Source organism: Sprattus sprattus (genome assembly GCF_963457725.1).
Source record: "Sprattus sprattus genome assembly, chromosome: 4".
In the NCBI taxonomy this organism is placed as follows: Eukaryota; Metazoa; Chordata; class Actinopteri; order Clupeiformes; family Clupeidae; genus Sprattus; species Sprattus sprattus.
The window spans coordinates 12,642,159-12,666,005 of record NC_137923.1 but is presented as its reverse complement, the minus strand read 5'-3'; the positions used below and the strand labels follow the sequence as shown (position 1 = coordinate 12,666,005).

The window sequence follows — 23,847 nt, the reverse complement described above, 5'->3', positions numbered from 1 at the left end:
ACCTCAAAACAGTTTCCAGATGCAATATGCACTTGAAGTTAAGTTACAGCCTGGTCGATTTGTCTGAGCAAAAAAAAATAGCTTAGCCTACAACTGACTCATGCAGTCACCACAACATGCTGCACACAGCACCTTGAGTTAATACAGCAGCCTTATCTACTTTGACAGACGTACATCACTTGCACGTTAGAGGTAGCCTGACGATGTCATACTCATGATTCTAGTCAGAATATGTCAGAATCTCCCTGACCAAACATTTTGTCGGCGGGGTTTGGGCTGGTGTCCAGGCTACGTTAGAGGCGGAGCCCAGTCTAAACAAACGTGGAAACTGCCCGATGATATTGTGAACGATATTTATTTATCATCAACTGATTATGGTGTTATGTTATGCATATAGCCTTTACGACAAATCTCCACTTCAAAAATAATGTATTTATCTAACTACATTTGTCAAAACGTTTAAAAGAAGACTGGAATGCCTTGAACGTTTATACCACTGCTGTGTATTTTTGTGGACAATTTAAAAAAATGAAAATACAATGCATTACAAAGTGATTGTTTATTGACATTCGTAACAGTACTAGGCTTGAAGTGCAGAGCAGAGCCTGAGAGAGAGTAAATATGAGTGAACCCATCTTGATAAAAAAATCAGCATAATATTTCCAGGGATAAAAGAGGGCCAATCTGGGTGAAGCAATGAAACAGCAATGGTGTGCGTGCATGTGTGTGCATGTGTGTGTGTGTGTGTGAGAGAGAGAGAGAGAGAGAGAGAGAGAGAGAGAGAGAGAGAGAGGGGGGGGGGGGGGGGGGGGGGGGGGGGGTATGGAGAAGAGTGGTTTCTTATTCCAGGTGAACATGACATAAAAATTGAACTGTGAGGCAGATTTAGAACTTTCACTTAGTGACATTCCATACAGAAAATCATTATTAAAAACATTTCAGAAAGGAGAAAGGAAAAGGCCTCAATAACTGATACTATAACAAATTGCATTGCTCATTAATATGGCAAAATATGCATAGCATGTTACACTTTATACAATTATATTTACACTGGAAACCACTGAAAGTCCATTAAATTACGTGATCATACATCATTTACTACATTTCCCCCAGTTCTATTACTTTGTAGCCTAATTACACACATTACAAATATTAATATATACTCAGGTATGCCTGAAATTGGTCCAATTTGTACATCTTTAACTTTGTGATACCAGATATAAACAGTTTATATTACATTCTTACAGTGTTCAGGTCAACTGTAACTATGTTCATAAACTTTAATTGTTCAAACCCAAAGTAAAAGGCCATGTCCAGGTCTCGTCAGCAAATTGAAAAATGCTTCAGGTGTCGGTTATATGACCTGTGACAGACCACCAGATGGTGTTAGCCAAACTAGAGGGAGTGATTCCCCTATCAAAGCAATGCGTGTGCTCAGTGCTTGTGGTCAACTGCTGCATTTAAAATCCAGTCACCAATTTATTTTCTTACGTAACGTTTAATTTTGTTTCTGTTCGTCATTCATCCCACAGAGTGGGCGCTAAAACTGCCTGATCTCATGGCCTCTGTATGGCTTTTCACTCCACTTGGAATCTGTGTGAAAACGGGACTCTAATAAATATTTTCATGCAGGTCTACATGCCGGTTCACAGACTAGTCAACAATGTCTGTCTGTCTTGTCTGATGTCTTGATGTATATGATGATCTTTGGTGATTTGTCTGTGACACTCTTGTAGGTCCTGTCTCTCTGTCACTCAAACTGTCCTTCACTTTAACCTCAACAATGAAAAAATAAAGAAATGTCAATACTGTAAATAAACACAACACATGGTTATGAGCGATTTCCTGTTGCCTGAGTGAATGTAAAATAGGCTGTAACTGTATCATCAACTGAGAATTAACAAGGTCATTTGAAATGTCTATAAATGCATGTTAATAATATTATTTGGTTAATCAATATATTTATATAATAATATGAATTTCATGGGAATTTCATAATGGTGGTTATTTGATCTCGTCTTTCCCAAAAGTGCACTTGGACCTTGTTAATTCTCAGTATTACATAGAATGGCTCCACCATCCAGGGGTCTTAAGTAAAATAAAACGGCACACATTTTATCTTTTACACCTAGAGCTCCTGAATTCAAGAAGCCTTCCATCTCCATCTGCGCTTCAACAAAGGTCAGAAGGTCACGTTTGATCTGCATTGCACAAAATCCATTGTCCTGTATTTATGCACAATCATTTAAAAACAGTTCAACAATCAACAAAGTTCAACAATCTTCACACAACCGTACTGTACATTCATATCATCCTTACAAACATGACTATGTAACAAAATTTGATAAAAGATTTGTCTTACATTAAAACAGTGATACAATACAAGACAGAAAAAATTGTAGTGTATGCCCTTATGAATATGTTTCAATATTTTGACTCAGCAATGCCTTCAGATTTTGTGTGTAAGCATATTATTTCACTGAGCCACAAAGATGAAATCCCACATTACTACTTCACTACTACTATTTTCTGGAAAAAAACAACAAATGAGGTCTTGAAAAGATGAGTGACTTAAGACAGGACTACTGCATAAAACCTTCATATTTAATGTAAAAACAGCATATTAGAAGGATGCTGGCGACCCAGAGATAACATAATGCTCTTTCAGTGATTGTGGCCCTTTCATTGTGACTGCAGTGGGCTCCTCCTCACCTAAGTGAAAATGTTTTAATGTTTTAAAGGGCAGCATAAAAGTACAAGTGCGATGTCATGGTAACATAATTTTCATGTGTATAATGTTTTTATATTTGAAACAGACTTTGCATATCATTTTTTTTTTATTATTATATATGTATACATCTGCACGGACTAAAGGGTCTTCAGTCTCTCCACCCTCTAACTGATGTATGTGAAAATCATCCCTCTGTAACTACACGGTGATAACTTAACTGACTGATCATGTATTTTGGTTTGAGGGTGCCCATTTTGAACTGAGGCAATGCTGAACTGATATGGTGCGGTGGCCATTTAAAAGTGAGGCGATGCTGTTTGGCCTGAGCAACAGGCCCTAGTGATGTCACAGGTTCACACTGCACGAGATGCCACGCCCCCTGGTTTGGCGTGATGGTGACACGGTGGCAGTACATCCACTGATGATAACTCCCATTGAGGCACACTTCCTGTCCTGTACATCTGTACTTCTTGTGTCAACATTGACAGCAATGCGTCTCTCGTGAGAAGGTAAAACTGCAGCAAAGGTCCTGTGATGGTGAGGGGAAAACAACGACTGGCTCCGGCTCCGGCTCTGGCTCTGGCTCTGGCTCTGGCTCTGGCTCTGGCTCTGGCTCTGGCTCTGGCTCTGGCTCTGGCTCTGGCTCTGGCTCTGGTTGTGATTGTGGTTGTGGTTGTTTTGGAAGGGGTGCTGCCAGTTGCAGTAAAGGATTTAGGCCCTGAGAGTAGTAGGAGGCTGAACCCAGATGTTTACTATTGCATACCAGCTGGGATTGTGCAAACCCAATAAAGACTGTAAATACAGTATCAACAGGTGAGTTACACATGCATGCCTTTTTTGTGGTATGGTTTTGTTTTTGTTCTATTTCTTGCTCACAAAAAGAGGCAATAGTCCACAGAGAAAAAAATGACACGTTTGTGAAAAAAACATCAACAGTTTTTGGAGTTTGCCAACTCCAGAGTCCCTCAGCTGGATAGGCCTAGAGGTAAGGAGTCATTACTCCAGGCCGAACGTGCTGGATAGGCCTACAGGTGAGGAGTCATTACTCCAGGCCAAACGTGCTGGATAGGCCTACAGGTGAGGAGTCATTACTCCAGGCCAAACGTGCTGGATAGGCCTACAGGTGAGGAGTCATTACTCCAGGCCAAACGTGCTGGATAGGCCTACAGGTGAGGAGTCATTATTCCAGGCCAAACGTGCTGGTCTCCTCCACAGCGATGAGCAGTTTCTCATAGAGCATCGTATAGGAGGGGTAGGGGGGTAGATCCAGACGGTTAAAGCATGTGTGAGCCCTGAAAGACAAGATTGCAAAACAGCAACTGTTATTCTCTTTAAAGAGACCTGTCTAATCAGCTCAGTGAGGACATCTGATGAAGTGAAGCCCAGTTGATCAGTTGATTATACTTTAGAACAATGACTTCCAATTGTAGACACACAAATCAATAAATGCATAAAACAGCTTATATAGATGCTGAGACATTAAACAATTACAGTTCTTAAAACATTCACATGTACAGGTGAACATGTAGACACTGAGTCAATAAGAAGTTATTATAGATCATTTTTATAAATCATAAAATGTAAGTAGATCCTGCATAGGCATAAGCATAGGCATAAGCATCCCCAACCCTCTCACATGATTTTAACATTAACTTGAAAAAAAAAAAAATCACCAGTAGACCACCGGCTCACACATGGACCATGAATCCAAAGAAGCACTGAACTGTAAAGCTCAGAACCCCCATTAAAAATGAATGTTATGGGGAGCAGAGGGAATATGAACACTGGACTACAGCTGAAACCGCAAATAGGGCATGACAATCTCCCGTGCTTAAAACAATACCGTAAAACCAACCTCCTCTGTCTGCTTTAGGGGTGGGGTGGGGGTGGTACATTGGTGGCATTTAAAATAGCATGCATGTAGGTCAGACTGCTTCCCCAGACTTCCTCAGGCATGACAGACCCAGACATGTTAGCATACTCTCAGTGTATGTGGGGGGTGGGCTATATGTGTGTGTGTGTGTGTGTGTGTGTGTGTGTGTGTGTGTGTGTGTGTGTGTGTGTGTGTGTGTGTGTGTGTGTGTGTGTGTGTGTGTGTGTGTGTGTGTGTGTGTGTGTGTGTGTGTGTGTGTGTGTGTGTGTGTGTGTGTGTGTGTGTGTGCGTGCGTGCGCGTGTTATGTGTGTGTGTGCGCGTATGTGTGCGTGTGTGTGTGCGAGTAAGTGGGAGTTTGAAAAGAGTGGGAGTTTGTGTATGAGAGAGAGAGAGAGAGAGAGAGAGATAGAGATAGAGAGAGATAGAGAGATATGGTAAGTTGGAAGTCGGAGTGCATGAGTGAGGTTGTGTGTGTGTGAGTGTGTGTGTAAACTTGGGTAACGCGGAGGAAGCGTCTTCTTTGTTAGAGAACTGTAACTCATCAATGCTGGGGCTCCAGTGTCACTTGTGAGTGTCCAAACATACAGCTGTGTGTGGACAATGTTTCACTGGGCGCGGTCACAGCATGCTTAGAGCACAAAGAGCCGATTAAGGCTAAAATCACTGGACCAGCACTGGACAGTTAGGACCAGATCTCCTTCAACAGTAACATATGCAAATGAATTCTTTTTTTTTTAACCAGCAAATAGTCGGAATATGCTAATGTGTTTAATTATGATGTATTTTTCATTTTACAGAATGTCTGTGGGGAAAGGGAGAGCAGTCACCCCACTTGCCTTGAGGCCTGGGGTATCTGGGGCAATAACCCTGTCTCCTGAACACAACACCACAGAATGTCAGTAGGTCACAGTAGCGAGAGATAATCAGAGGGGCAGGGAATCTACGGCGTACCTGGGCAGTGAGGTAATCTTGCCCCACTTCTCGATGCAGAAGCGGCGGAGGCCATTGCTGCCGCGCAGTGCAGTAAAGCCCTCGTAGGGCACGCTGGAGGTGCCCGTCACAAACTGAAGCAGACGCAGGCGCTGCTCGTTATTAAAACGCTCCACGGCTCCCCAGAACCACCGGATCACTATGTGCCCATCATGGTAGCCTGGAGCAGGGGAAGATGGCATATATCAGCATGACTTATTATACTATGTTGTGTCATCTCATACCATCTAACAGATCATGTCACACCATATATCGCACACTACCTTGCTTTACAATATCTGACATATCTAAGCATGTCCTATTATATTATGTTATTTCATCTCATACCATCACACTATATCACACTAAACTCTACCATACCTTACCATGTAAACCATCGTAACATGAAAAATTGCAGGATTTAAGTGTAACATCAATACATGAAAGTTAATGGAATTAGGTGTCATATGTAATAAGGGTATTCATAGTAATATATGTATTATTAATGTGCTGCACAATGTTACAGTAAAACATTGGCTGCCTGATTCTGACCTCCTCTGTACTCTGTGTTGTTCCTCCAGTCATTCAGGTCGATCTCTGCTGTTCCTGCGATGACCAGCTCCAGCTCTCTGGCATCAAACACAGACACCAGCCGAGAGTCCACCACCTGCACAGAGACAGAGACAGAGACAGACACAGAGCTCAGGACTCAGCCCCCTGGCAGCTCACAGCCCAACAGCTACTGCACTGACCTCCGGCCTGCACACAGGAGAGGAGAATGGACTGCCTAGAATGGGTAGAATACGCCATGTGTGTGGTGGCAGTGGCACGGCTGTCATTTGTGTGGCGTCAGTGGGTAGAATATGCCGTGTGTGTGTGGCTTCAGTGGGTAGAATATGCTGTGTATGGTGTCAGTGGCACTGCTGCAGTGTGTGGGTGTCAGTGGCACTGCTGCAGTGTGTGGTGGCAGTGGGAAGAATATGCCATGTGTGTGGTGTCCGTGGGTAGAATATGCCATGTGTGTGGTGCCATGTTTGTGGTGCCTTGTGTGTGGTGCCATGGGTATGGTGCCAGTGGCAATGCTGCTATTTGCTGACATTCGCTGTCTCTCTTGAACACTAGTAACTATGGTGTATTAGCTACATTCACAGAGCCATCAGCACACCACACTACGGGATTCAGAGAACTGCAGTCAGATAATGACAGATGTAGGTCACAGACTTAATTCAAATCTCAGTTAGGGGGAAATCGATAAATGTGATCAGTTATGGAACTCTTTATAACAACAAAACCTAAAGAGTTTCAGTGATCCCTTGGCCCATCCTGACGTACCTCGTAAAAGCCTCTGACCAGCGCTTGCGTCTGCTGCACCACCCCTCGCTCAACCCTCCACTTCACCATTCGATCAATGTACTCCTTCTTGTTCTTCTCCGTCACCTGGATGTTTGCTCCGCCCGATTTCAGCTCCCTCTCCGTAACCTGTTACCACAGGAAGAGAAAGAGAAATTCATGTTCACATTTATTAATTTAGTAGAGCTATTCATACGAAGCAATTAGAGTGCAGGACCGCATGCTGTACATCACATCAGCATGTAACCAGGTGATCAAACCCATGGCAATAAAGAGCACACCACTTTAAGAGCAGAATGACCATTTTAGTTTTGGGCACTGTGTGTACAGTTACAATGTCACACTGGCTATAGGCAAATTAAGTGTAAGATTATACTATTATTGAATAACCTTTCCTCCTCATACAGTGCCAAGGACGACCTCTCACCTGACCGAAGACCTCCTCGTTGACAGTGAACGTGAGGTCCAGGACATCGGTGATGTCGTTGTCTTTCATCCACTGTAAACTCTGGTGGAACTCCTCATCCAGGTACTCCAGGTCACTGAGGTCAGTTGCTCTAATGATGATGAAAAGCCCTCATGAAAGGTGTTGTGCTAATAGGCTATATGTTGTGCTAATAGGCTATACGTTGTCCTCAAAGGCTATATGTTGTGCTTAACGGCTATACTATGTTGTGCTTATAGGCTATATGTTGTGCCTATAGGCTATATGATGTGCTAATAGGCTATAGGTTGTGCTAATACGCTATATGTTGTGCTACTGCGTAGTTCGATTCACAGATTGCATGATTTCAAGACAGCTCTTCAAATATAGATACAGTGTTTTCACATTTGATTGTACTGCATGTTTAAGAACAAGTGTTTACACAAGTTGTCTCATTTAATAATTGCATTGACCTTATTCACATAAAATAAAGTTTAAAGGACTAAGTGAATTTAACGATGAACTCACAGTCTGAGCAGGGCTTTGTAAAATGGTCGCGTGAAGAAGGCATCGAGCAGGTACTGGTGGATTAGGGCTAGACCAAGGATACGGCCACTGAAACGGAACCTGGATACACACACACACACACACACACACACACACACACACACACACACACACACACACACACACACACACACACACACACACACACACAAAGCACAAAGCACAAAGCACAACACAAACAGAGATATGACACACACAATGATCTATATTTCCAGTTTGAACTTTCTCAAGCTACATCATCTATTTATGGAGAGTCTGAGAGTCACTTTGGACTCTTACGTCCAGAATAGGAACACATCCAATGAAAATAGCATGCCTCTCTAAAATACACAGACACACACAGGACACTCTGAACACTCTCTAACAGCATTCGGAAACCCTTTTGTTTGCTTTTCTTTTCAACCCGTGCACTAGCTCATAGGACGCTGTGGGAAAACTCTCTCTCATCGTCTGCCTCTTCCAAACAGGAAGCTTTTGTGTTTATGGGAAGGATGAGTGAGGGCCTCACCATTCCAGATGGTTCTCCACAAAGGCGGACATGGGGCTGATCTGGACGGTGTAAGTATCATTGGCGGAGTACTCAAACAGGCCGTAGTATGGGTTGAAGAGCTCCTGGGAGAGCAGGAAGAAGAACTCGCGTGACGGCCCGCTGTAGTCCAAACTGAGGGAAAGAAAAACAGCAGCAACCAGGATGTCACACGACAGAGACAAAGAGACTCTTGAGATGAGATTTCACACATCAATTGCCAACATATTCATAAATGACATGCAGTATACACAGCCACTATCGAGGAATATTAGGTAAAAATGGTGAATTCTGAAAGATGAAATCAAAACCAGCAAACAAGCAGTAAAACAGAGAGGTTGTTTTTATTGAGGCCAGGCAGACTCTTACCCTTCCTCTCCGACAAACGTGATGTAAAGTTTGTTCCTCTGCAGTTCCTTTCGTGAGTAGGCCATCACCTGGTTAAAGGTGCCCTCCAGCAGGTGATCTCGCCTGACTATCAGCCTGAAACACAACATATGCCCACATGTACATGTACAGCACATATACATATACATAATATGTATAAAAGTGTATGTGTACAATAATAATTATTATCATACAAATACTCATACATCTACCTACACATATATACACATATATCTACACATATTATACACACAAATAGACAAATACAACTTACATAACTAATTTTACCATTGTTCATTCATAAATAACTTAACCGAGTGACCTGTATGGTATAAGGACCATGAGCTTTTTCAGTGTCTCTGATATTCTTTCTGTGTTAGATGGGGGTGTCTTGGCACGGGTTTCTTACTTGATCTTTCCAGGGCCCTGGCCATATCCTTTAGCTTCCAGCTTCCTGTAGAAGTTACGGAGTTTGGCCTCAAAGTCTCTCCGATAGGGGGCTGGCGCTCGCGCCCTTTGTGTACCTGACAAAAAGACACAAAACACTACAGATCAGAGATGGTTTCTCCTGCTTCAAGACACTGTCCTCTGCATTTATAACAAGAGGCTCAAGCTGACCACACAACTACGAAATAACAGTTTATAACAAGGGTCAAGAGGGGGATTAGCACTCTGAAAACACAACAGCATTTCAGTTGAGGAAAATGAGCTTTGAAAAAGATTGCCGGATGAAAAATTATGGGGAAAATGAACACCGGGAGAGATATTAAACACCATGTTGAAGACTCCAGGAGAAATCAACAGCATGTTGGCTCTGGTCACAGGGACGTAAGAAGAAAAGGGAATCTTGACATCCAAGACGCGGGAAAGGGAACACGAGACTCCACACGATGAAGTCTGAGGAGCAGATTCATGAGGGACAGGTGGAAGGTTGGGGACATTCCACAAAGGTGGAGGACGGATCAGGTCAGTTAATCAGACGGGTAGGCAGGGTAGATTAAAGAGGACCCTGACCTGGTGAGCTATCGATAGGCAGACAGCAGGCAGGGAGCAGGGGCAGCCGCTCCTGAATGCCTTGCGTGCCCCAGGCAATAGCATGGATTCAGCAAAGTGAGTTACACAACACCTCCACTCCCAGTTTACACTCTGATGTTAATATAGAGCTACTGTACTCTACTGTATTATGCAATTCATACATAATAGAATAATGCATTGAACCTTGACATTAGTTTATGGAAAGTTAAATCATTAATATTGAGAGTGAAACAAATCTCTTATATTTTGAATAGACCAAAACAAATTCTAGGAACACTTCTTATAAGTACTTCATTATTCTCAAAGCTTGTGAAGTAAGACAGCAGTCACGCTCCACTAACCTGGTGAGTTCTGGGGTGAGGATCCTGGGGAACATCTGGGGGAGAAGCTGAAACTCGGGTGAAACGTGGTCAAGGGGACGTAGGACATGATCTCCTCCTCAAACAGACTGTGGGTGCAAAAACACACATCAGAGAAACACGGGCAAGGCACGGGTGCAATACCATTGGGGATGCTGTGGAAAACACCTCAAACTAAATCCCCCAAATGACATTAATCTTCGTCTCCCCTGAAACGATCTAACGCCTCTTCTTGTAGAGGGGCTACTGAAGTGACCTCCTTAATCAGTTGATACGTGGTGAGCAACCCTTTAATTATTCACAAATCTATTTAATATTCCTTCAAAACTGCCCCAACAGTAATCTGTTTAATCGTTTCTGTTTAATAGTGCTATGTTGAGGTGAGATCGGCCATCTCTACTTTATGTGACTCTACCTCAGCAGCATGACCAGGTCAGCATCACAGGAGAGCTTTTCCAGTCTCTGAGTCCCCTCTGTGCGGATGTGGTGAACCTTCTCTCTACAAAAAACATTGTATAAACACAAACACACACACATGCGTGCCCACACACACACGCACAGACAGAACCATAACAGAAGTAGATCACAATTAGAGCTGCACTTTATATTTAGCAAGCTTGTTCTCTTTTTTAATCAATAGTTATCTAGAGGCTCTGTGATACACAAATCAAATTGCTTTTAAGCAATGAAAAAGGAAACAACAAAACTGCTCCATAAAATTGCGACAATGTAAGGAGTGACATATTTATTAAAACAAGCAACAAACAAGCAAGTGCTTACTTCAACGAGTGATTCCGGGCAAAGCTGGGCTGCCGCTCCTGTAGCACCTCAAAGATGTTGGGTTGCCGTAGAAACACCACAATCTTATCATTGTAGGCTGAAGAGAAAAAGCAAGACAAACACACAGTCAGGTGTGGGTGAGTGTTGTAGAGAAAAAGGCTGTAACCTGTTTAAATAGTGACTACGGAGTCAACAAATAGCCTGGAAACACAGGTAGCTCACACACACACACATTCTCTGCTGTTAGGGATTAAGTATTCCAAATTTTCAATTCTGTATCTGTATGCATCTTGTGAAAATTTGGTTATGTAAGGAATAATGTATAGGCCGCCGGTCCATATCAGACAACCAAACTCAGATAGGACAAACTAGACCCTGATGCGCAGCAGAAAAACAGGAAAAAATGTAACATCTAACATTTAACATTTAAAGATTCAACATCGAAGAAAAATAAAATGCCACTGCACATTTGCCAGTTGTAGAGTGTGTGCACATGCATGCAGCCTGCAGGACTCTACACAAATACATCAGAACCAGAGCTAAGTCTTGATCTGGATTAAACGTAAATGCACATCAGCTCTATACCTCATGCACTGATTATATAGAGGTCAAAGGGTCCAATTCCTTGCACTAGTGTTTAGAGGTCCTCACACAATGGCTCGATCTCTGTCCTTCATGAGCTCGCCCTTACACTGAAATGCACCAGCTGCTCTCTGCTATAATCTAAGATCACACCTCGCTATGGCATGCCACTGGCTATGCTAATTACTGCACCCTGTTTGGCATGCCTCAGACATGCATGACATGGGGTGACGTGACGTACCTAATGGCACTGGCTCCTGCTGGCTTTGGCTGCGTATGGCGGCCACGAGGCTGTTCCCTGGCCGCGTGAGCAGAGACACCCCACGACTGCGGGACACTTCAGATGCCTGAGGAGAAAAGGAAGTGAATGCATGAATGAATTGATGAATGAATAAATGACTGCCGGGAGCTGACTAGGTCAAGTGGAGCTGGGCCAGGGTCGGTTATTCACACAGTATATCACAGTATACACACACACACACACACACACAGACACACAGACACACACACACACACACACAGTCACACACACACACACACACACACACACACACACACACACACACGCAAACACACACACGGATTAAATTATACTGTTGTTTCGCTGTTGATGTTTGTCAACATTTCATAGTGATAGCAAATACCAAATCATATGGATCATATGCAAGCTCTATGAGACAAAATAAAATAATGATTTACAAAAATGCTCAAATACCCACAAGCTTACAAACAAAACCAACTTATGTTTTGGAACATATAATATTGTTTGAAACATTTTTATAAAATAATTCAAATGAAATGGGCACATTACAAGCCTGCAGTGGTTTTACATTATTTCTCCTCTGGACATCTCACTATATATAAATGGCCTGGAATTCTGTCAGTGGTAGTGGTCATGCAGACAAAATGTATATCTCCAGGGGGATTCCTCAACCGTGCTGTGCATGCACATTCCTACATGCAGCGTTGCAGTTTTATTTCCTTGAGCTTTCTTCTGGGTGAAAGGGCATAGACACACACACACACACACACACACACACACACACACACACACGCACACACACACACACACCTCTCCTGCGCTGTAGCTGCGTAGTCTCTGCAGATGCTGGCGATGAGTGAGATGGTTGGGCAGCCTGCCGTTCTGCAGAGGGATACGGGGGTCTATAAAGGTGGTGGCACGGCTGTTATGGTCCACAAAGAACGACTACAAGCACAGGAAGAACAGATCATAACACAGTAAACATCACATCGCCATCATGTCACTCTGGAAAATAACAACATTTGGCAGATATGTAACCTTTTTCGCCTTTTACGCTTCTATTTTGGCATGACATTTAGCCATCTGGCACATACTTTATATCCAATGCAACTTACACGTGACACATCAACCTAGCTGCAAATAAAAAAGACTAAAGCCTGGGAAAGCTATTAAGAATTATAACAAAATGGCCTTGCACTATGTTCAAATATACATTTCTCTGTGGGTACGTTGTGCCTAAATGAACAACAGACTGGAGACTAAACGCTTGTTGTTACAACCTTTCACTCTGGGTGCCCTGCTGTGTGTGAGACTGAAAGGGCATAGTCATGGATGATATCGAGTAGGCAACAAGTGTCTCAATGAACTCAGATAGTGAGTCGTCAAGGCTTTTGGGGAGTGGCGGTTTTCCCTGTGGGGCCATTGCAACCCCAGGGGTCGACCTAAACAAGAGTAACATACTGAGGATCTGGCTGAGTATCTGTCCCTTGGAAAACACTGTAGCAACAAAAGGTGAACTCAGACAGAGAATTAGTAAAGTAAGTGACGTTTTTTTGCCGTGAAAATATTGCAGGATTCACAGGTGAGCAGACTGAAATGGGATCACTGTGAGCCTCTTGTATCTAGTAAATGACCTCCGACAGGGAATAACTGGGCATTCGAAGTTCAGCAAGAAGTATCTGTTCTTTTGGGAGCACCTGTCTGTCCCTGTGGAAACACTGTGCCATCGAGAGGTGAACTCATATTGAGTTTTTTGAGATTCTGAGATCAAGTAGTACCTTGCCCTGCGGGTCTGTCTTGATCTCCCATCCCCGTGGAAGCTCCAGTTGGGCGTCAGCAAACCTGTTGAGGAAGGTGACCAGATCGCGGTTGTGCTGGTAGCGCTCGAAGTTACGCGCGTCTCGCCGGATCTTCAGGATCATGTGTTTGAGGCAGGAGCTGTTGGTGAACATCCGGTAAGCACCCTGTTTCAAAGATTCACAACAGAGAGACACAGACACACACGGAGAGAGAGAGAGAGAGATGGAGAGGGAGAGGGAGAAAGAGAAATCAAACATGAGTTTGTTGCTCAAGTACAGTAAAGTACAGTTTCATAGCCGAAATATTGACATGCGCAGAGAAAGTCAAGGTAAAATAATCAATTCACAACAGTCCCATCAATCATACATTACAGTGCATTACATATACTGTCAAACACACAGACGTGAGCATCGTGTACACAGTGCAGAGGCCACACACACATAGACGTGAGCATCGTGTGCACAGTGCAGAGGCCACACACACATAGACGTGAGTATCGTGTGCACAGTGCAGAGGCCACACACACATAGACGTGAGCATCGTGTGCACAGTGCAGAGGCCACACACACATAGACGTGAGTATCGTGTGCACAGTGCAGAGGCCACACACACATAGACGTGAGCATCGTGTGCACAGTGCAGAGGCCACACACACATAGACGTGAGCATCGTGTGCACAGTGCAGAGGCACTCACATAGTTGGCATGGAGAACAGTGAAGAACTCGGGGTGGGTGATGAATTTGACCGCCGGACTCTGGAGCAGCTGGGTGATCTTCTGACAGTGGCCTGGAGAGCAGGGTGTATCCCTTCTCGACTCTGCAGCACACACATCACATAAACACATATGTGCCTCTTAGCATGTTGTGTGCAAAAACACACACACACACACACACACGTCACATAAATGCATGTGTCTCTTTGAATGTTGTGTGCAAGCACAGACACACACACACACACACACACACACACACACACACACACACACACACACAGTACATTCACAGGAGGACGGAGATGGAGAGCAAAGTGTTTACCACGGGCAAGTGGTGGTGAGTCAGTCTCACTGTTGCCCGCTGTCTCGCCTGTGGAGCTGTTTCCTTCTTCGTCTCTCCTCTCTGTTGCCATGGTTCTCTGAATTGTTTGATACCTGGCAAAAGCAGATTGAAAAACATAAATAAACCTCTGCGAGAGAAGATGCATCCTACTATGACTATCACCTATCTATCACACTGTTTCAGCCAAGTGCAATGAGAGCTTAAGAGACAATGCATTCATTACTCATACACACCCATATACACACACGCGCGTGCGCACACACACACTTATGCATATTCTCTAACCCACTTGCTCTTTCTCTCTCTATCCTTCTCTCTCTCTCTCTCTCTGAGACACCCTAGCCACAGAGCATCCTCCCATTACGTTCCTGTCTAATGGGGAAATGATGCTCTTGTAGATGCTCTGTAGCCCACTTCCCCAGCTTAACATCGACCAGAGGCCCACATGAACCACTTCTATCGCAAAACAGGGCCGTAACCAGGATTTGAAACTCAGTGAGGTTTGGGTGGGTGGGAAAGCAGTTAAGAATGTTCTACTGCATATATAGACTATTTTACCTCTGACTTAGATCCTGTATGTGTGTGTTATGTAACCTATACGTCATGCAGTTTCCTCAGTTCTTGGCTAGCAGAAGAAACTTATAATACTGATTGTACCATAGTACTTTTAACTGGTGTCTTCATCCGTTCTATTTGTTTTTGTGGGATTGGACATTGTTAAATTAGACCATATTATCAATGTATCAATAATTTACTGTAGCTGAGAAGGATGAATGTGTTCATTATTATTATGCAACAATACTTAGGCCTAACAGTTTTGCTGGTTGAATAGGCCTAGGCTACTTGTATTTGCAAATTTGCTTTGAAATGTTTCATATTGTATACTTGTTCTTGATACTGTGCAGGTTATTTTTCTTACCAATGACGTTGTGTAACCTACCCTTCATCATGACCAGTGTTCACATAATTCATACCGTAGCTTGTACTCCATACCCCAGATGTGGTACCAGGCCACTATTTTTTAACGTTTCTTACAGATAATGCCATGTCAACCACTGCTTTTGTCTTCCTGAATGCGGTATGCTGCCCGTTTACGAGTAATCCACCTCCGTGCCTCCAAAATGTGAACTACTGTCAGTTTAAGTTCCAACAACACAAAGTATTTGGAGGGAGGGGCTGCGCACCTGTGCCATCTCTCAACTCCCACGTGCAACATGCACTAAATAACACGTTCTACGTGCAGACAGAAATTAGAAATTCTCTATTGCTGCAATTTTCATTCAGTTGTATTAAGCTTCCAAGTGTATTTTTGAATCTGAAACAATGTGACCTGGTGATAGCTGGTTATGGACATGAACCAGAATCCTGAGAGAAAATATTGAGCAACAGGAACCAATGGTCTGCCAGTCTTGTGCTACCTGGTGCTGGGCCCAGTCCTGATTCCCCACTTTGTAAAAGTATTCAGCTCTCATTTGCCCATTTAGGACTACTATTTGATAATTACAATAACAGAACATATACATTCCTATACATTCACATTTGTAGTAAATATTAATTTACATATAGTAATGTACGTTTATGTTATGTTTTATAAATTTGCCATTTTCCTTAACTTTGTCTTAGTTGTTTACTCGATTATAACTGACACCTGTATTTCTCTGTTATCTGACTTTGTAAAATCTAGTACATTTTGACCCAAATACCAGTTATGTCATTTGAACGTTTTATTTTTAATTTTTAATTGTCTTTTGTCTCCTCTCCAGCAGGGGGCATGAGCATGTCTATGTGCTGAGTGGGCCCAGCCTGAGGCATGGGGAAGTCACACTCTCAGTCCGGAAACGAGAGGGCTCTGAGTCAAAGGCATATGACACTTCATCATAAATGGAGCAGAAACCGCCCAGTATGTCTGGTTAGACAGCCTCTATTGACCTCAGGACCTGCCACTGTAAAATGGCTCCTCTGTGGCTTTAATTAATGATTATAGAGTTACGGACTTTTATGTATGTAGACGTTGCGTATGAAATCCTCATGCACATAAACATGCCTCATAAACAAATAATACACTGCTTACTGGCACTTCATCACTAAATTGAGCAGAAAACTTCCAGAGCTCATCTAACTACATGGCTTCTCTCAACCCCAGAACCTGCCACTGTAGCATGAATTCTCTGCTGCTTTTATGGATGTTCATGGAGTGCAGCTTGAGCTTATCTTCGCACATAAACTTGCATCTAGTCTAAACACAGCTTACTGACAGTTCATTAGTACACTGAGCAAAAAACATACCTTACTGAAACAATTAATGCACAACTTCATCAGCTAGTCTCTCACTCTTCACACTGTACCTAGCAGTTTTCCAACTGATAATGCACATAGTTTAGTTCCAAAACAATAAGGCACATAATTCACAGGTAGCTTTTTGAAGTACTGTACCATCCTCTCTTCTGGAGTCTACACACAACCCTAGTAGGCTGACCTTAGTGTAATACAGAGTGTCTTTTTGTGTTTATGGCACAGAAAATGACACTCTCTTTTCAGTGGTTTATCTTGCTATCCTCACAGGGTTGTGATGAGGGGAAACACTATTTCCGAATGGCACCTTCCTGGAGGATGGATGGATAGATGGGTGGATAGATAGATAGATAGATAGATAGATAGACAGATCGATAGCCATACGTGTGTATAGACACATACATGTGTTTTGTTCTGATAAACCTTGTCACCGTGTCTCAATCTTTCCACTCATCTCTAGATGTGGCAGCGCCTCCACCTGCCCATCCCACATCAAGCCGCTTCCGCTGAAGATGGTTATCTAATTCAGTAAAAGCAACCCACATGAGCAGTTTAGGCTGTGCAACTGAGACAGAGACAAATAGAGGGAGAGGTAGATAGATAGATAAAGAGATAGAAGCAGCAAAGAGGTGAGAAAGAGAGAGAAGGCGCATAGGTAGAGAGGACGCGATGGAAAGATAGATAGAGAGTGGGAGAGAAAAGTACAGAACTAGAGAAAGCGAGAGATGTCACCCCCACGTTTTTTCACACCTCCCACGCTCCCCACCCCCAGCCCCCCACCTCCTGTTGAGCTGCTCCATCTGCTGGACGGAGCCGGAGCGGCGTAGGCCGTCTGGAGTGGCAGCGGTCGTGGGCCTCTGCCAGGTGGTGTTGCGGTTGATGTGGTCCACGTAGAAAACCCGGCCATGGCTGTCGATACGTGCCTCCCAGTCTAAACACACACACACACAGGGATGAATTTACGAATGGGCCAACCGGGCACAGGCCCAGGGGTCAATGAGCTCAGGGGGCCCCTAAGTCAGAGCCTCTGCGTGAAGTCACTGTTATGTATCGCTTATCGGTGGTTTAAAAAGGTGTATTTTGTTAATTTGCTATAATTGAGTATACCTATGCTGTGTTAGAAAATGTACACGTGCCCCAGGGGCGTAACTATAGACAATGCAGCCAGCGCGGAAGGTTCTTAGGCAAAGCAGACCCTGCTTTCTAAAGTTTTCGAACAAATGGATGTCAAATGGAAGTGTCGCTAGTTTAATGCGACAGTGATCAAGAATGATTTTTCTTTTGGAGTATCTAAGATACCTTATGCTGTATATTCCCTCAAATGGCAAACCTGTCTGTGTCATGGTTTTCATAGTTTTTTAGGGGGAAATCATCAGTAGCAATCTATAACACAATTATATGCTTATCTTACATACACTATAGAAACTATAAAAAAGCAGAATCAATTTAATTAATAATTTCGTATTTAATTTTTATTTTTGTCATATACAGATATGCAATGATGATTGCTGGGTAATATGTATCTTGTTAGCCAATGTCAAGTCTCTATTTGATCACGTGACGAGACCATACGGGGGAAGGGACAACCAGATCAGCTACATGCTGGACAACAACACTAAGCACTGTAACATTTGTCACATGTGGTAAATTTAACTTGTTGTGACAGACCTATGTCATGACAAATGCTTAACTGATGTACTGTGGTGTGTGTCTATAAAGCCGACTGTGTGAACAGTTTTCTTTAAAAAGTGGACATGCACTGTGGTAGCCCAACCTGCTCCCACTTAGGTTAACATGGGTGACCATTCAGCAAAAGCAACCTACATGAGCAGCTCATGTTGTGCAACTGAGACAGAGACAGATAGAGGGAGAGGTAGATATATAGATAGATAAAGAGATAGAAGCAGCAGTGAGAACTAGAGGAAGAGAGATAATCAGAGATAGAGAGAGATAGAAAAGGCAAGAAAGAGTGAGAAGGCGCATAGGTAGAGAGGAAGCGATAGTCAGTGAGAAGCAGTGCTGGAGAGAGAGAGAGGGTAAGGTGCCGGTTGCAAGACGGAGGGTTTACCCCCATTTTCTGTTTGTTTCAATACCTTTGTTTGTAATTTAAACAGTTAATAAAAAACGTGCTTTGAAATTCCCTTGTTGCATCCTGCTGAGTGCTGGGCTGCCACAGCACATAAACATGCCTCATAAACAAATAATACACTGCTTACTGGCTCTTCATCGCTAAATTGAGCAGAAAACTCCCACAGCACATCTAACTAGACGCCGGGTGTCAACCCCAGACAGACCTAAGTCATGACAAATGCTTAACCGATGTGCTGTGGTGTGTGTCTGTAAAGCTAACTGTGTGAACAGTTTTTGAAAAGGTGGACATGCACAACATTGTGGTATGGAAATGGTTGATAAAACTGTTACTGAGTCATGAATTGTAATATTCATAACATGTAGAACATACAACAAACATATTTAAAAAATCTGACAACACTCAGAGAGACTGCCTGACCAATGAAAAACATGTCATCCTAGAGTGGGTAAGCTATGGAGTGTGTGTGAGAGGGAGAGAGAGAGAGAGAGGACTGAGTCTTACTGGGTGGGAGAGGCTCGTCGATGGTTGGGTAATGGTGGGGATCAGGCCGTAGAGCCGGGAGCTGACTGACTGTTGGGTGACTACAAGGCAAAGGACAATCACCTGAGAGAGAGAGAGAGAGAGAGAGAGAGAGAATAGAGAAAAAGAGTGTGAGAGAGAACAGAGAAAGACAGAGAGGAACAGAGAGAGAAAGAGAGGGGGAGACAGAAATTGTGTTTAACACTTGTTTATTGACACAGTATTCTGAATGTGAAATAGATGTGGATCTATATTAGATGTTCTCATGTATTGAGAGGTAATTGAGGTAATGAGAGAAAGGGCAGAGAGTGAGAAAGACAGAGTGACAAAAGAGTGTCAGGTAACACGCAGTGACTCAAGTCAAGTCAAGTCAATTTAATTTAATTTAATTCATACAGCTCTACACGAGTAACATATAAATTAAAGTTTATACAAATAAAAGTTATAAATGAAAGTTAAAGAGTGTGCTATCAGACTCATCATGGTGCTACTCACGACCAGTCCTGTTGCTGGGCCCCGCCACAGGTGACACCCCATTACCCACACTGCTCTGGGGGCTCTGGACCTGGGTGGAGGGGGCCTCCTCCCACTGCGGCCGCCCGTCCCCTGGCTCCCTGCACTGGGCCCCCAGCTCATGGTCCGAGTCGGAGCCCAGGACACCGTTGACAAGATGGGCCCCGTCTTCATCATAGTCCTCCTCCTCCTCCTCCTCCTGAGAGGAGAAGACGGTGCTGTTGGAGCAGCGTGCGCTGTCGAGTGACATGGCTCTCCCATGGGCACCGCCCAGTGCGCCTTGAGCCGCGTGACTGCAGCAGGGCACGGGACTCAGCTCTTCCTCACTCTCCCCTCCTCCTCCTCCTGAGGCCCCAGAGGTGCCAGCAGTGCCCTGTGTGTCCAGTGGCCGGCCATCTCTGTCCAGCTGGTGGATGAGGTCGGAGAGACGCTCCACTGAGCGGCTGCGGGGCAGCGTCCTGCGGGGGCACGGCGTGCCGTTGGGCGAGTGTGGGGCGTGGGGCTCCAGCACCACATCGTCATCATCATCCTCTTCGTCATCATCTTCCTCCTCTTCCTCCTGGCTGCCCGCTGGTTTCTGCCGGTTGTGGTTGTGGTTGGTGTTGGTGTCGTCGTGGGTCTCGGCTAGGTCCTGTTCGTGGGCGGAGGGCAGGCTGTGGAGCAGCCGGTGGATGCGGATGTAGTGTGAGCGTGGCGTCTCGGGCTCACCGCACGCCGAGGCGATCACCGTCTCCAGCTCGGACACGGGCAGCGAGCAGGGCCGCGGCTTCCTCCGGGGCGTGGTGCGCACACGCAGCGAGCAGACCTCCCCCAGCTCCACCTCCCCTCCGTCCAGCTCCTCCACCTCCTGATGGGGCTGCTGCTGCTGCTCTGGCGCTGGCTCCAGCGAGGCCTCAGCTCCGCTACTTGTACCCGCTTCTGCCTGCTCCTCTGATGCTGGTGCCAGTGCTGTCAGTGGCATTGTTCCATTGCTACCCTCCTGAGCAGCTCCAGCAACAGCAGCAGCCTTAGGCTCCTCTCCTCCCACTTCCATTGCCTCAGCAGGTGCTGCCTCACTTCCACACTCCTGCTCCCACGAGGGGGTTGCCGCAGCCTCGCTCCCCAGGCATCTCTCTCCTATCTGGGGCTTTGTTTCATCCGGTCTCCTGGGGCTTCTCCTCTCCTCCTCCACCTCCCCCACTCCTCCCTGATCCTCCCCCTCCTGCTGTTGCTGGCTCTGTTGCTTCTCCTGGGCCTCTGCAGGGCCAGATGCCCCCCCTGGTGCAGATGCGGACACAGACACCTGTTCTGTGTCCATGGGGATATCGTGCCCGCCCTCAGGCTCCCCGTCCAGAGGTATCTCTGGAGCTGCCTGGTCCAGGCTGATGGCATCCTCAGTCTGGGGGGAGCGCCGTGGAGCTCCTGTCTCCTCCTCCTCCTGTCCGTCTTCCTCCCTCTCGCTCACCTCTAATACGGTTGCACACTCAAGCTCCATGCTCAGGGACATGTCCTCATCATCTGTGGACGCACACACACACACACACACACACACACAGACACACACACACACACACACACACAGAGACACACACACACACAAACACACACACACACAGAAAGAGAGTATGATGAAGGCCTGTGCATTGAGAATAGGACATTATACACAAGTATACTTAAGTACCAATTATGTTGTTATTCATATAAAATACATATATTTCTTACTTTCAGAGCATGTTCACAGTCCATAAAAATGTGTCACAGCCACACAGGGAGACAATATTTATACATGGATAGGTGGAACAGACAAAATATAACAGTGGACACCTGAACTGCTATTCATACTATTTAAGATTTGACCATTGGAACATAGCCAGCTAAGTAATTAGCCAATTTTATCTCTTTCTTTTTGTGAGAGGAATAGAGACAGGCATACATAGAGAAAGAAAGGTTGAAAAAAGCTTGAACCTGGGTGATTTGAGGAGTTGATCTCAAATCTGAACTGTAGTTGACCGCTGACATGCTCCGTGGGTAACCTACGGCCCAGCGAGTAACTGACAACCCGATCCCTTCAGGGGGCACATAGGGATGAAGAACGGGAGGAAGGACGAGAAGTGCAAGAGAGAAGAGAAGAAAAGAGGAGGGGAAGGAAAGAGACAAGAAGAAAGGAGGTAGCAGGGTGAACAAAAAGCAGATTGAGCCTGACATTAGCCATGGTGAAATCATTTAAGCAGCAAAGCCCCTTTCCTCTCTTCCTGTTTCAATTACCATTCAGCCCAGATCCGGGTGACCTTCAGAGCTCCAGTGACTCATTAGCATACATTATCAGGCAAAAACAGCCCTAATATCCAGCCTGGCATTAAATAACTCTTCAGGTCAGATACAAGAGATATTATCGCATTGAATTGACACACCGCCCACAATTTTTTTACTCTAATGTATAGTGTGTTTACTGAATGAAGTTTCTTTTTTAAATTTACAAACATATCTCTCTTGAGCGCATACCCGATAGCGTGTTTCTCCAGCAGTCTCTGGACGGGCATTGACAGCTTGCCCAGGAAGCGCTTGATGATGGGGCGGCTTTTGGCAAATTTGTCCTTCACCTCGATCTCCAGGACATCCGTGGGCAGAGAGACGAAACTAAACCGCTGAGACAGAGAGAGAGAGATGGGACAAAAGAAAACAATAACAAATTGAATATTATCATTATTATTATTATTATTATACAACAGAGAGACAGAGGGAGAAAGAGAGAGACAGAGGGAGAAACAGGACATGAGAGAGGGAATGTGGAGAAAAAAGAATACAATAAAGAAGTAACTATTAAAGGGATAAAGCAAATCCTCACAACAGGTAAAGCTTATTACTGAGGAGGCTGATGCTCCCATTCCCATTCCCATGTCTAACTTCATGGAAACAGCTGTGGTGCTGAAAATAATAACAGTGCATGAAGGCCCTGTGGCTGCTGTCCTGGGTGCTGAACTTGTATTTTCGCATTAACAATTACTCTTCCTTACTTAGCAAACTCCATTATGACAAATGATTAGAACAGAGGTGAAGAACACATTTATTATCAGGATATAGGCTTGGGAACCAGGCCATTGACCTTGCTGGGAAAGCAGTTTGGCTACAGGGAACTATACACACTCAAACTGTCCATGCTCTGAGATGGATGTGGTGGCGATTATTTAACCCAACATGGCTGTCTGTGTGTGTGTGTGTGTGTGTGTGTGTGTGTGTGTGTGTGTGTGTGTGTGTGTGTGTGTGAAAAAGGTGCCAGTGTGTGATTTGTAACGTCTACACTGTGTTTGATCTGCAGTGACAGATGAGAAAACCTCTCCATCTAGATTTTGATCTCTGGATATCACTCTGTGTATGTGTGTGTGTGTGCGTGTGTGTGTGTGTGTGAAAAAGGTGCCATTGTGTGATTTGTAACGTCTACACTCTGTTTGATCTGCAGTGTCAGACGAGAAAACCTCTCCATCTAGACTGTGATCTCTGGATTTCACTCTGTGTATGTGTGTTTGTGTGTGTGTGTGTGTGTGTGTGTGTGTGTGTGTGTGTGTGTGTGTGTGTGTGTGCACACCTAAGAGTCAGTGAGCGTGTGTGTGTATCTGGGTGATGAACTTTAGCTAGCTGCGCATTCATAAAAGCATATTTTTACTATGCAATAACAAGTATGGTACGGCAATTGCAAGCTATTTTGTTGATATGTACATTTGGCTCAGAATTAATATATACTCTTTTGAACGG

At 44.4% G+C, this 23,847-nt stretch overlaps 1 protein-coding gene across 1 annotated transcript in view; it reads right to left on the bottom strand.

Moving 5' to 3' along the window:
* Positions 1-3,911: 3,911 nt before the first annotated feature.
* Positions 3,912-23,847, bottom strand: part of hecw1b (HECT, C2 and WW domain containing E3 ubiquitin protein ligase 1b) — a gene marked incomplete at both ends in the record, with an annotated part of 37,185 nt that continues 17,249 nt past the window's right edge. The window contains 23 exons of the mRNA XM_080836089.1: positions 3,912-4,023; positions 5,557-5,755; positions 6,127-6,241; positions 6,907-7,053; positions 7,352-7,481; positions 7,877-7,975; positions 8,424-8,576; positions 8,811-8,924; positions 9,238-9,352; positions 9,843-9,902; positions 10,205-10,311; positions 10,638-10,721; positions 11,003-11,099; positions 11,826-11,931; positions 12,657-12,791; positions 13,625-13,810; positions 14,342-14,463; positions 14,682-14,794; positions 17,775-17,925; positions 19,588-19,689; positions 20,101-21,615; positions 22,063-22,163; positions 22,600-22,742. Coding sequence (XP_080692215.1) covers positions 3,912-4,023; positions 5,557-5,755; positions 6,127-6,241; positions 6,907-7,053; positions 7,352-7,481; positions 7,877-7,975; positions 8,424-8,576; positions 8,811-8,924; positions 9,238-9,352; positions 9,843-9,902; positions 10,205-10,311; positions 10,638-10,721; positions 11,003-11,099; positions 11,826-11,931; positions 12,657-12,791; positions 13,625-13,810; positions 14,342-14,463; positions 14,682-14,794; positions 17,775-17,925; positions 19,588-19,689; positions 20,101-21,615; positions 22,063-22,163; positions 22,600-22,742 — 4,206 coding nt within the window. The remainder of the gene's footprint in view (positions 4,024-5,556; positions 5,756-6,126; positions 6,242-6,906; positions 7,054-7,351; positions 7,482-7,876; positions 7,976-8,423; positions 8,577-8,810; positions 8,925-9,237; positions 9,353-9,842; positions 9,903-10,204; positions 10,312-10,637; positions 10,722-11,002; positions 11,100-11,825; positions 11,932-12,656; positions 12,792-13,624; positions 13,811-14,341; positions 14,464-14,681; positions 14,795-17,774; positions 17,926-19,587; positions 19,690-20,100; positions 21,616-22,062; positions 22,164-22,599; positions 22,743-23,847) is intronic.